At 48.6% G+C, this 14,036-nt stretch overlaps 1 protein-coding gene across 2 annotated transcripts in view; it reads left to right on the forward strand.

The window, feature by feature from the left end:
- Positions 1-12,304, forward strand: part of atxn1b (ataxin 1b) — a 36,687-nt gene extending 24,383 nt beyond the window's left edge. For both annotated transcript variants that reach the window (XM_063199425.1, XM_063199424.1), the window contains 2 exons: positions 4,928-7,402; positions 7,953-12,304. In XM_063199425.1, the coding sequence (XP_063055495.1) occupies positions 5,351-7,402; positions 7,953-8,627 (2,727 nt within the window). In that variant the 5' untranslated portion in view covers positions 4,928-5,350 and the 3' untranslated portion in view covers positions 8,628-12,304. The remainder of the gene's footprint in view (positions 1-4,927; positions 7,403-7,952) is intronic.
- The last annotated feature ends 1,732 nt before the right edge of the window (positions 12,305-14,036 follow it).

Here is a 14,036-nt window from a genome sequence, read left to right on the forward strand (position 1 = left end):
TCTGTCTATCTATCTGTATCTCCTTCTCTCTTTCTATCCTCCTCTGTCTCTCCTTCTCAGTATTGCTCTACCTGTCCATCTTTCTGTCTATCAATATATCCCTCTTTCTTTCTATCAATCTCTCTCTTTCTCTCTCTTTCTCTCTCTCTTTCTCTCTCTCTCTCTCTCTCTCTCTCTCTCTCTCTCTCTCTCTCTCTCTCTCTCTCTCTCTGGTTTCTCCAGTTTCTGCAGCTGTCACTCTCCTCCAGTAACCCTCGGTCGCCCTGTCACTCTGTTTTCGCTTTCTTGGAGCTGTTCTTTCTACTCATTCCTAATCCCCCCTTCTCTCTCTCTCTCTCTCTCTCTCTCTCTCTCTCTCTCTCTCTCTCTCTCTCTCTCTCTCTCTCTCTCTCTCTCCCCCTCTCTCTCTCTCTCTCTCTCTCTCTCTCTCACTCTCTCTCTCAATGTGTAGTGTACCACTCCTGCTGCTGCTTCTGTTGGCAAGCCTGATGAGGAGAAGAGCATGAAAGAGGCAGAGAGAGGGAGAGAGAGAAAGAATGAATGAAAGAGAAAGAGAGTGGGAGTGGGAGAGAGATGGAGAAGGGGATGTACATAGGTGGGTGCATGTTTGGGGTGAGGTGAAGAGAAAATGAAGGAGAAATAGTGAGGGAAAGAGAGAAATAGAGAGAGGTAGGGGAGGAGAAATGGAGGAATGGAGAGGTGGACAGGGGATGGGTGCTGCTCTCTCCTCTCTCCTCTCTCCCCTCTCCTCTCTTCGCCTCTCCTCTCTCCTCTCTTCCCTCTCCTCTCTCCTCTCTCCTCTCTTCGCCTCTCCTCTCTCCCCTCTCCTCTCTCCTCTCTCCTCTCTCCTCTCCTCTCTCCTCTCTCCTCTCTCCTCTCGCTCTCCTCTCTCTCTCCCTCTCTCCCCTCTCTCTCCCTCTCCTCTCTCCCTGTCTCCCTCTCCTCTCTTCCCTTCTCCTCTCTCCTCTCTCCCCTCTCCTCTCTTCGCCTCTCCTCTCTCCTCTCTTCCCTCTCCTCTCCTCTCTTCCCTTCTCCTCTCTCCTCTCTTCGCCTCTCCCCTCTCCTCTCTCCTCTCTCCTCTCTCCCCTCTCCTCTCTTCCCTCTCCTCTCTCCTCTCTCCTCTCTTCCCCTCCGGGGACAGATGGATGCTGTGACCCCCTCACTGAGCCAGAAGGTCGCCCGGTTCAGAGCCGGCGCTTTCACACCCTTGTGTGTGTCTGTGTGTGTGCGTGCGTGCGTGTGCGTGCGTGCGTGTGTGTGCGTGCGTGTGTTTGGGTACAGTATGCAACTCTGTGTGTGTGTGTGTGTGTGTGTGTGTGTGTGTGTGTGTGTGTGTGTGTGTGTGTGTGTGTGTGTGTGTGTGTGTGTGTGTGTGTGTGTGTGTGTGTGTGTGTGTGTGTGTGTGTGTGTGTGTCTTTGCCGGCCTCTGTTGTGATTAGCTGAGCCACTTACGCCTTACCCCTTATGCAAGCACACACACTTACACATGCAGAGAGAGAGAGAGAGAGAGAGACAGAGACAGAGACAGACAAAGAGAGAGACAGACGAAGAGAGAGACAGACAAAGAGACAGAGAGACAGAGGGACAGACAGACAGAGTATGTTAGTGACAGAGATGCTGGGATTGAGAGAGGCGTGAACACACAAAAGGAAAAGATCCCTCTCTTATAGCAGGAGCACACCAATAGAATACCCCCATGACAAAAAAAAGGGGGGGAGGCATGGTGGTGCTTCCGAAGCACTTGTGGCGCCTTAACATAACATAGGGACTAAATGAGGGAGGGAGTAATTTGTGTCTGTGGATGTGTGTGTGTGTGTGTGTGTGTGTGTGTGTGTGTGTGTGTGTGTGTGTGTGTGTGTGTGTGTGTGTGTGTGTGTGTGTGTGTGTGTGTGTGTGTGTGTGTGTGTGTGTGTGTGTGTGTGTGTGTGAGAGAGAGAGAGAGAGAGATAGAGCAAGAGAGAAGCAGGCAGACAGAGAAAGACAAGATATGGCGATAGTGGGAGACAGATAGAAAGAGAGAGAAGAGAGGAGAGTGAGGGAGAGAGACGCAGCAAAGCGACAGAGAGAAGGGGAGAGAGACAGATAGAGAGACCAAGAAAGAATGGAGGAGAGATCGAGTTTGAGAAGGACAGAGAGAGAATGATAGTGATACGGAGAGAATAGAGAGACTAAAATGGACGATGAGAAGGAGACACAACGCTCATGTTCCAGTGAACACTGGGCCCTGTTGACACGTCTCCCTCCCCAGTCTCTCCTCAACCCAGTTTCCCCTTTGTAATTTCCATTAAGTATTTAAACGGCCCGGGGTGGAGGCACCAGATAAAGAGGAGCTTAGAGCTACGGCCGACAGGCTTGCCAGATTGAGTGGTTGTTGTGCCGACCAATTGGGCTGTTGAGGACGACCATCTACGGGTTGAAACGCATGTATTGGGCAGGTGTGTGGGCCTAGAAATTCATAGAATTTGGTTGGACGGGATTTGGTGCTTGGATGGGATGGGATTTGGACCGGATTTTATTAGTTCAATTGTTTAGCATTTTTCAGGCTGTACATCATCAGTGACATTTGGCAACCCTGACTGCTGGTGCTGCCATTCCTGCTACTGCTATTGCTGGTCATGGTCGGCCACCTGTCCGGGCTCTCTCTCTCTCTCTCTCTCTCACTCTCTCTCTCTCTCTCTCTCTCTCTCTCTCTCTCTCTCTCTCTCTCTCTCTCTCTCTCTCTCTCTCTCTCTCAGTGAAGGTTCTATTCAGAATTCTATTCAGTATGACTGCAGAAATACAGTGTTGTCAAAGCATATTGAACAATAAGATTATATATCTCCTTTATTAACTCTCCCATCCCTCTCCCTATGTTTATGACTCACTCATCACTCACTCCACCCCCCCCCCCACACACACACACACGCACACACACACGTTCTCTCTCTATCTCATTCATTTTCCATCTCCACTCTCTTCTGATCTCTGTATCTTCCTACCAGCCTCTTTCGCTCTCTCCTCTGCCCCACTGTGTGCCACTGTGGCCGTATGTCAGTACTATCCTCCTCCCTCTCAAACACACACACATTCTCTGTCTCTCATACTCTCTCTCTCTCTCTCTCTCTGACTCACTCATTCACTGTCTCGCCCACTCTTTTTCTTTGCTTTTGACTCCCTGACGCTAACACTCTCTCACGTTTTTTCTTTCTCTTTCTCTCTCTCTCTCCCTCTCTCATTGCCCATCTCCATCTCTTTTTACTATGACCTCTTTCTCTTCCTATCTCTCCTCCACACTCTCTTACTCATTATCACCGTCTCCTCAATCTCCCAATCTCTCTTTCTCTTTCTCCCTGTCTCTGACTCATTCATTCTCTCTCTCTCTCTCTCTCTCTCTCTCTCTCTCTCTCTCTCTCTCTCTCTCTCTCTCTCTCTCTCTCTCTCTCTCTCTCTCTCTCTCTCTCTCTCTCTCCTACTCATTCACTGTCTCCATGTCTCCCTCTCTCAGTCACTCACTCCATCACTCTGTCACCCAAGCACTAGTTACAGTAAGGTGCACTGTGTATGATGGTGGCCAGTGTAGGTATTACAACCAACTATGCTCATTGAAACTGTGCTGCCTATTGTCAAATTTGATCTTTTCATAAATATTTACTTAGTAATGAAGTAATATTCACTACTATGACCAAAGTGAAGTCTTGTAGCTAAAATGTCTATTTCTGGAAATTTAAAATGGGGGGCATGGAGAAGATCAACCTTTTTATGTCTGAAAAATCAAAATGTTGCTGTCATAATGAACACTTAGAATTTAATGTCAGTGGTAACTGTTTTTGAAAAAGGTAACATTTGTGAATGGGCAGCAGAAATTCTGGAAATAAACTTCTAAACATATTACACAGTGCTCTCTCTCTCTCTCTCTCTCTCTCTCTCTCTCTCTCTCTCTCTCTCTCTCTCTCTCTCTCTCTCTCTCTCTCTCTCTCTCTCTCTCTCTCTCTCTCTCTTGATGATTTGGCAAAGACAAAATAGTTTTTTATTGCAATAAAATGACAAAGACATGACATAACAATGAGTCGAACAAGGTTAGGTGAATACAGTAAATATAAGGGACCATTTAAATTAAGTTACATTGAACAACTCAAATATATTAAAAAGAGAAATAAAATAAAATAGACAAATAGACAAACATGAGGAATACACTAAAGAACGTTCAAAAGTCTTTCATTTTTCTTATTATTTACAAACTCAAGAAATTTGAAAAGAGCTGACATCTGTAAAATAAAGACCATACAGAAAGGCCAAAGACAAAAGAGTAGCACTGGTGAGATGACAAAAAGCGTGTCATCATTGCCTTCTCATCTGTGAGGTTTCAGCCCCCACCCCAATGGTTTGGAGCTTGTGTCAGTGATTGATGGCCATGCGGGTTTGTGTTGGTTTCTCTCGTCTCGTGTCAGTGAGCATGTGTGTGTGTGTGTGTGTGTGTGTGTGTGTGTGTGTGTGTGTGTGTGTGTGTGTGTGTGTGTGTGTGTGTGTGTGTGTGTGTGTGTGTGTGTGTGTGTGTGTGTGTGTGTGTGTGTGTGTGTGTGTGTGTGTGTGTGTATCTAGGTCAGTGTTTATGTATGGCTATACTTCCAACTTCGAACTCCAAGTCTCTGTGTTTGTGAGTTAATGTGTCAGAGTAAGAGACATACAGACTGTGTGTGTGTGTGTGTGTGTGTGTGTGTGTGTGTGTGTGTGTGTGTGTGTGTGTGTGTGTGTGTGTGTGTGTGTGTGTGTGTGTGTGTGTGTGTGTGTGTGTGTGTGTGTGTGTGTGTGCATGTGTGTGTGCGTGCAGGCATACATGCGCTTGCGTGCATGCATGTGTGAGTAGTATGTTTGTGTATGCGTAAGTGCGCTTCTATTTTGATGACAGAAGATAACTTTTTGTCTTGTTTGTGTGTGTTTATTCGCACAGATTTCCCCCGAGCGGACGAGGCCGGCAGCAGTCACTAGGAAATGATCCCACATGAAGCCCAGAGAACGCTCCTTCACAGCAGGCCCTCCTGTACACACTTCAGACTGAGAGCCAGGCCTTGCAGACCTTAAAAACGCTACCACACAGTGAGAGACAGACAGACAAATAGAGAAGAAGAAGAAGGAGTAACGAGAAACAAACACACAGTCACAGAACGTGGAAAGATAGAGGAAGTGTCACGGAGACAGAGAAAGACAAGAGTGGGAAAGATAGAGCGTGAAAGAACCAAAGACAAAAAGAGGACTTCTAAAAACACCTTGGACAGGAAAACAACCGGCATCCTCTCTTTAACTTGGACATAAAGGCCTATAAAAAAAGAAGCAGAAGAAGGAAAGAGGAAGAGAAAGAAAGCAAAGTGGCACCATGAAGCCGAGTCAGGAGCGCGGCAATGAATGCCTGCCCCCCAAGAAGCGGGAGCTGCTGGTGCTGGAGGAGCGGGCCCTGGCCGCGGTCGGGGAGAGCCAGCGTGGGGAGAACCTGGCCTGGCTAGCCAGCGTGGCCAGCATGGCCTCCATGGCTCCGGTGGGTGGCACCGCCCAGAGTAATAACAACAACAACGGTGGGGGTAACGGCACCGTTGAGTCCCAGAGTCCCCCGTCGCACGAGATCCTGTCTGTGGTGACCGAGTTCCACCCGTCCCCTCTCCTCTCTACGTGTACGACGTCATTATCTTCGTCGTCGGCTTTCTCCTCGTCTTTGTCCACTACCTCCGTGTGTAGAGGAGTCTCCACCACCACCACAGGGGCTGTTTCCCAGCCCGCTCACTCCGCTGTCTTCTCCACTAGCCTGGCCCAGCCATCCGGGACCGTCCAGTACGCCCCGCTCCCTCACAACCTGCAGCTCATCGGGCCCTACACGGGCTACATCTCCTCCCAGGTGCTGCCCTCCGCAGGCAGCCCTGCCACACAGCCACAGCGGTCCCAGGCAGAGGCCTACGTCACAGCCGTCGTCTCCCAGTCGGCCTCCAATGGTAACGGAGATCACCACCACCACCAACAGCATCACCAACCGCTCCTTCAACAGCAGCAACAGCAGCAGCAGGGACTGGGGACGGCAACGCTGGCCGTGTCTGGAGGCGTCAGCTCCCCTGTCCCCCACCTCACCCAGCCCTCCACCCAGTGTATCCAGCTGGACGGCTCCTCTCTGGGGGTGTCAGTCACCTCCCCAACAGCCCAGCTGCCGCTGCACATCCACCCCCACAGCGCCACCGTCCTCACTCCGCACACCCTCACCCTGGGCACCTCCCAGCTCCTGGTGCACTACGCGGACGCTCCCCCTCCGGCAAAGCTAGCCGATGGTCAGACGCGGGAGCTCTACAACGGGGAGGTCCTGGAGACGGGCGTGGGCAGGCATGCTGGTGTAGTAAAGGTCACATCAGGGCATGACGGCAGCGACCCGCGGTCCCAGGCCCAGAGCGTCAGCCTGGCAGCTCGCACCCAGGTGTTGCTGCCGGCGGAGTACAGCCAGGAGAGCCATGGTCTGCACACCTCCCTCATGCTGGTGCCTAGCAGTGCCGCCGAGCTCCAGCGCAGCCTCACAGGCAAGGACCTTGCAACCCTGCCCCGGGCCGCAGAGAAAGGAGGCAGCATCTGCCTGGGAAAGCCCATCTCCAGAGACTCCCGGGACTCCAGAGGCTCCACGCTGTCTCTGTCCTCGCTCGAGAGCCTGGCCTCCCCGGCGCCCACCCTGTCCCCCCACACGCTCCTCCAGACGACGCACGCCACCACCCAGGAGATGGCGACGGGCATCTACTCCGCCACCCCTCTGCCCATCATCGGGTACATCTCCGGAGGCGCATCCCAGCAACCCGGCGGCTACCCCGGCAACCTGACGCAGCACCTTCTCATCTCCGGCAGCCCGTCTCTCCTCATCCCCGTCAGTGCCGCGACGGGAACAGCACCCGGGGGAGGGGAAAGCGAGGCCACCACCCAGACGGTGGTCAGCTCTCCCTCTGTTATGGTCTCCTCAATCAACCCCCAGCCTTCGCTAGTGCAAGCACCCCCTCTCGCTGCGGCCACCCACGCCTACGTCAGCCCCATCCCCATCGCGACCCTCCCGGACCCGGTCGCCGCAATACCAGACAGCCAGCAGAACCACCACCACCATCACCACCACCACCAAGTGGTCCAGGTGTCTCCACAGCCGACTCACATGGTCCAGATTCCCTCGCAGCCGGCGACTCCCACAGCCTGCCCCACAGCCTCGCTGCCGCCTTACTTCATGCGCGGCTCCATCATTCAGCTGGCGGATGGGGAGCTGAAGCGGGTGGAGGACCTCAAGACGGAGGACTTCATCCAGAGTGCCGAGGTGAGCGGCGACCTCAAGATCGACTCGAGCACCGTGGAGCGCATCGACTGCAGCCAGACGCCCGACGTGGTCGTGATACAGTTCTCCGTGGGGGAGCATAAAGCACAGGTGAGGACCGACCCATCTCCTTCCCTCTTGAGGTGTTGTAAATCCCATTTTTAATCTGGATGCTGTCACTAAAGGCCCACAAATTTTTTTTCATGTTTTCCACCAACAACTAATATATTAATATTTTTAACAAAGATTGACCAACCTATTTTCCTCAAACATTTGCACTGTTCTTAAATCGCTTTCCAGTTGTTATCTACCTTACTAACAGAACACCTTACACTTCTCACCTGTTCCACATTTACAGGGAAAGAATGGTGTGCTAAGTGTGTTACGCAGCTGTTTCTTGCAAATTATGTAAACTATGTCTGGCTGATCTAGTTATGCTAATTCCCTTCCACCACTGAAGCAACAGAGTAGGTTAGTGAGTAGGTTAGTTGTGTGTGTGTGTGCGTGTGTGTGTTTTAGTTAAATGGCACATTGGAGACTGGTCAAATGCAATTTCAAACTTCTGTGCTAACCCTGTTACATAGATTTTTGACAATAAAGTACACTTGACTTGACTTGACTTGAATACGCACCACCTGACGGTTATCTCCTTTTCCCTCAGGTGAGAGTGGAAGTCCTGGTCGAGTACCCGTTCTTCGTATTTGGGCAAGGGTGGTCCTCCTGCTGCCCGGACAAAACCACTGAGCTCCTGGAGCTGTCCTGTGCTAAGCTTTCCGTGGGCGACGTTTGCATCTCGCTGACGCTAAGGAGCGTGCGGAACGGTACGCTGCTGCGGAAAGATCAGACCACAGACGCTGTGACGGGCATGAACAACAACAGCCTCTCCCAAACCTCGGCCAAACCCGCCAAGGGTGGAGGCGGGCCACCCAGAGATCAGGAAGCCCAGAGGGAGGGCCTGGAAAATGGGCCAAGGTTAGTGGATCACCGTGGCGCGCCTGGAAGAGGAGAAGCAGCAGCAGGTAACCAGGGAGCTGGGGAGCAGCAGCGGCAGCAGCAGCACATCAGGACGGTGCAGACACACCAGACTCTCATCGTGGAGAACGGGAGGAGAGAGGAGGCCAAGACGGGGAAAGTGCCCCCCGCAGCAGAGTCCGCGGTAGCGGGCACGGTCACGGAGCGGCCGGCGGGCGGACGCAAGAGGCGGTGGTCAGCCCCTGAGAATCGGGAGGCCGAGCGACTGTACGAGGAGACGCCTCCCTCGACGCTGCCCAAGCTGGCTTTCATTCCTCAGGAGGTCAAACTCAGCATTGAGGGCAGGTCAAGTACTGGTCGCTAAGGAGCGCTGGCCTTCTCTGGTGCGCAGAGGGACAGTGGCAGGTGTACAAGAGAAGAAAAAAAACACCACAAAGTTCTTTGTGTTTGTGATTAATATACACGTTAAAAAAGACCTATATAAATATATATATATATATATTTTCCTTTCTATCCTGATTACTGTAACTTTTGCTCAATTTACACAGTATTTACTTCTTCTCTGACTGTTCGCTTCGTTTTTTGTAACCACACGTAGACCTCCTTCGAAGTGAGTTGCACAGGGAGTCAGATAGTCGGTCGTTGGTCGAGGACAGGAGTTGAGTTGGCATGGAGACGTCCAGTGCATACTACTGCATTCTAGTACTGGATGGCGAGATGTCCAGGCACAGCTTTTGACGTGAATGTGTTATTTCCCCTTCTCCATGCTTTCCAGATTAGGGGAGAGAGCGATGCTAGTTCCAGCCTGTTCAGTTGCTGCTCCTTCCCCTTCCTCCCTCCCTCCCTCCCTCCCTTGCCATTGGCCCATGAACACACAGATGGAAAAACTACAGTGCTATCAGCTAACATGCTACTTAACTGTGTATATCGTTCACTCTGACTTTCTACACGTGTGAACGGGACTCGTTCTTGTACATGGAGATTCAGGCAAATGGGTATGCTAACTAGACTGTTAGCCATAAACAGGGCCAGAGTATAAACATGGCAGCTTGGGAGGACCTACAAGGAGCAATAACTTGCATTTTTTCAGTTTTATCCAGAAGAAAGAAAGTCAGTATAGGGCAGTAATTACATACGTGGTTATTCCGGAGGTGGAAAGGTTTCTAAGAAAGTAATATTTTTGCATCAAAACCAACCAACCGACAAACCAACCAACCAGTGGCAGATGCCAACAGCATGTCGCAAGAGCAAGCAAAGCGCTGGATCATGTCTGATCCGGTGTCCGGGTGCTTTCAGACGCGTGTTGTAGTAGCACTTTACCTAACACAAAGCATACTCACAGATGGAAAACACCCACCTCTGTTATGTATCCACGGCAACAGGGCGTGTTAGTGGGAATTGCATATGATGTCAGCGCCATCCTGTCTGTTGCAGTCTGTCCTGAGTGACCTCAAAACCATTGCATACAGCTCACACCGGTCTCTTTCTAGGGTTAGACTGACTGTATGTGAGCAAAACTACTTATTTTAGAATTCAGTGGAGCAGAAATAGCTGGTGCTAGTTACTTGACTTAACATGCAGGTCCAAGAGAAGTTGTTTTTATTTTTTTATTTTTTTGCTTGTTCTGTTTCGGTGGGAGTGTAGATCATAGACAATGTGTAGGTGTTACATGAATGTAAGCTGCTTATCTGTTCCAGTTATCGATTTTAGTAGGCCCTCAGTGCTATGCCCTTGTAACATTTAGCAGAAAATGAATTCATAAAACTGACTGTGTATTTCTGTTTGGGAGTGCTATGTTAAGAAGAGAGTGTTTGTCTGGAACTGAAATCCGGCATAGTTTTTAAAAAAAAGCATATGAGTAAGAAACATTTGAGTTAGCCACGGCCTACCTTTGTCCCTGCTAAATACAGAGCACACTTTGCAGCTCCAAAGAGTATAGGTTTGACCAGATGACTATGACATGGGCTGACCAGGAACAGGGTTGCCAGATTTGACGGTTTCCTGCCCAATTGGGCTGTTTAGAATGACCATCTGTGGATATAGAATGTGTAATGGGTGGGGTTTTCTGTAGATTTATTGCCATGGCAATCAATTAAATTTTGTACAAACCGGGCAGGATTTAGTGCCTCCAGGAGGGGTTTTTGAGCATTTATTGGGCTGGAAATTACCAGTCATATCTGGCAACCCAGGACAGGGGAATAGGCCCGATATGCCTTAGGTGTGTACTGACAACTCCCCCTCAAACCTTTTGCTGTAAGCCAGCGTAAGGTCAGAGGTCATCCAGACTTTTCAAAGGGAAACTAGATAATGAAACAAAACAAATCAGCCTGACATACTGTGTGACGTTAACCTTCAATCTAGAGTAAGCATACTCAGTCGTGTACACACATTTTTTTCTTTTACTTATAGTATTATCTTGCTCTATTCAAACACGTTTATCACTGGGTGGATCTGTGATGCAGTTTTAGGGCACTGTTGAACCAAAAGTTGGCATTCCCCAAACGCGTAGGATGTTTTAAAATCATATTTTGAAGTTTGACTCCTAATACTTTATGAAGCCCCACACACACACACACACACACACACACACACACACACACACACACACACACACACACACACACACACACACACACACACACACACACACACACACACACACACACACACACACACACACACACACACACACACACTAGCGACAGCAGCAAGCATACTGCATCATGGGTCAACAGATTAACCAAACACTCTCAAAGGAAGGCTACAAACAAACACTCCGAAAGACACAATGAGCTCATTGTGCTCCTGTTTGCAGTTACAGTAAGAAAAACGTTGCTTAGTTTCTGGTCATATATACATTTGTCAAATTTCTTTTTTTTTACCGCCTGCAACCTCTGGCTATACACACAGTATGCATATTCAACATTCTCTGCACAGATTGCATAACCTCTGACTATAAACTAGTCTTTGAGTTTTGCTTGGGAACACAGCCCATCTGTGAACGGGTGTGAGTTTTCTATGTACTGTACATTTTGTGTGCGTATGTGTGTGTGCATGCGTACATGTGTTTGTATTTGTGTGTGTGAATGTGCTTGTGTGTGTGTGTGTTGTGTTGGATCTTGTTGTCAGAGCGAGATAGAGAGAGAGAGAGAGAGAGCAAGAGAGAGACAGAGAGAGAGAGCGAGAGACAGACAGAGAGAGACAGAGAGGCTCTTGTCTGCTTGCAAAGCTGACAGATGTTAGTGTGTGATGTGATGATATAGCGCCACACTACAGTCTCCATGCGTGGTCTCGTCTGTGTAAATCCTAACGTATTTAAGGCTCTCGTCATGGTGGTGTGTAAGTGGCTGGCTGTCCACAAAGCAAACCTTTCAGCCTGGTGACAGTGCAGGCGAGGGGGACTATTTAGGAAACCTAACTCCATACGGCTCCCACCCTACCTTTTGTAATGGTACTTCAACAGGCCCCATAGACTGACAAAGCATCGCCCGCTTTTCTTGTCTCCATTGTGTCATTTGTGTGGAAAGCATCGCAGATGAACAAGGATTTGGTTTATCTTAAGATCTAACACCCCCCCCTCCTTCTTCCCGTTCCCTGACACTTTGCTGAATGCACACACAATTTCCCCCTCCAGTAGCCTACCTGTTTTCTAGAAATATATAGGCCTAATTGTGCAATAATGTGCTTGGTGGTGTGATACAGTTTTTTGGTTCATCACATATTTCAAATGATATGGTGTAGGTGAGTGTGTGTGAATGGCCTATTTTTTGGACGTCATTCTCTTGAAAAAAAAAACAATTTTGCGATTTGCACATCTAGATAGGTAGTTTTGATGAAAAAACATGCGTTCAGAGTCTTCAGTGTAGCCTGTTATCACTACCTCGACGAATGAGGTTGGTGTTGTTTAGCATTAGAATTTTGGTGTGACTGACGTGTTCACCATTGTAGCGCTTCTTTAAACCATGTGTCAAAATCATCCGCTATCATCATTCTTCCTGCAGTGTTGAAATTTGTTAGCGCATTAAGAGAAAAAAACAAAAACAAACGTGTGACTAAAATCCAATGTAAATCCAAAATTAGATCTAACTCAGGGTTGGTGTGTATGTGTGAGAGAGAGTATACAGTATGTCTGTCTTTGGATCCGTGCTTGTACACAGAGAAGCTGACATGGGGAGGACAAAAGGTTCAGTTGTCTTGGGCCCAAGGAGAGAGGGGGCCCAAAATTGGGTTTTGATTACATTATTACATGGGGGGCCCTTTCAGATGACTGTCGTGGGCCTGGCAAAAGCTGTCAGCTTTCCGGCTTGTACATGTGTACTGTGTGTGTGTGTGTGTGTGTGTGTGTGTGTGTGTGTGTGTGTGTGTGTGTGTGTGTGCGCGTGCGCGCGTGCGTGCGTGCGTGCGTGCGTGCGTGCGCGCGTGCGTGCGTGCATGCGTGCGTGCGTGTGTGGGAGTTTGCTTGTGTCTTTGGGCGTATTGGTGTCTTTGTGTTCATGTCTTTGTGTCTTTGTGTTCCCTGATTATCCTCTCTCCCATGTTCGACTCAGCCATTGGTTCGAGCAGGTCCACAGCTGGCTACTTGGTTAGGAAGCAAGTTTAATGACAACTTAATTGTCCGTTACTGTGGGGACCATGCTAAAATTGCACATGCAATCCTTTCTTGAATAATAGTGATGATTATTATGCACTTTCATAATGGGATACAGTCTCCAGTGACTTTTTTAGGGGGCTCTGCCATTTCCTGATCACCTGTTTATTGTATAGTGGAGTACAGAGTGTGTGAGAGGAGAGACTTTAGAAACGAGAGAGAGAGCAGAGAGAGAGAAAGAGAGAGAGAGAGAGAGAGAGAGAGAGAGAGAGAGAGAGAGAGAGAGAGAGAGAGATGGAGAGATAGATGGAGAGATAGATGGAGAAGAAGGATATAAAGTTCTAGAATGGCCAACCCAATCAAGACGCATCCTTCTGTTTTTCATTTTCTTTCTTCACTTTAAAGAAATAGTAACATTACATTCCCATTTACAGAGGAAATGACTCTGTTGCCATATCCAGTTGTTGCTCAGTGTTGGGCACTTTACGTCTTGGTGTGTGGCTACAAAAGCACAGGTGTGTCTTTTCAATCATGTGTCTTTGTTGTTGTTTTCTGTTCTCTTTTTTTGTATAAGAAAAGCAGATGGTGGCATTACGCAGTTAATGTTACGGTGTGAATTCAGCACTTACAGAGTGAAAGTCAACACTCGTGTAGTTGAGCCCACTCTCTGAGTGTTGGGGAAACACACTGCACATTGCACTGCGTACCGGTAGCATTGTTCACTGCTTTTGATAGTACTCTCCGGTAGTCGACCTACTTACATGTTGTACATGTACACGTTGCTCTGCCTGTGCTGTCTTCTTTGCTGACATGGCAGCTGCAGCAGAAGTGAAATGTGGTGTGGGTGTCAGACTGTGTGGAATGTAAGGCTGGTTTTGTCATCTTTTCAAGCATCACTGGCTGTTCTTCTTCACAAAAAGGACCATCACTGAACTACGCTACGTACTACTCATGGCACAAATGCCACTCTCACACTCTCAGGCTGACTGGCCTACTGACTGTTTCATCGACTATTATTATTATTATTATTATTATTATTATTATTATTATTATTATTATTAATATTATTATTATTACTATTACTATTATTATTATTATTATTATTGAACAGGACCTGAAAGGTATCTGCACAATGATGTTTGAAAGAAGCAAATGGAAAGATATATATTGTTTCAATTAGTTCTA

Source organism: Engraulis encrasicolus, chromosome 5, assembly GCF_034702125.1.
Source record: "Engraulis encrasicolus isolate BLACKSEA-1 chromosome 5, IST_EnEncr_1.0, whole genome shotgun sequence".
Classification (NCBI taxonomy): domain Eukaryota; kingdom Metazoa; phylum Chordata; class Actinopteri; order Clupeiformes; family Engraulidae; genus Engraulis; species Engraulis encrasicolus.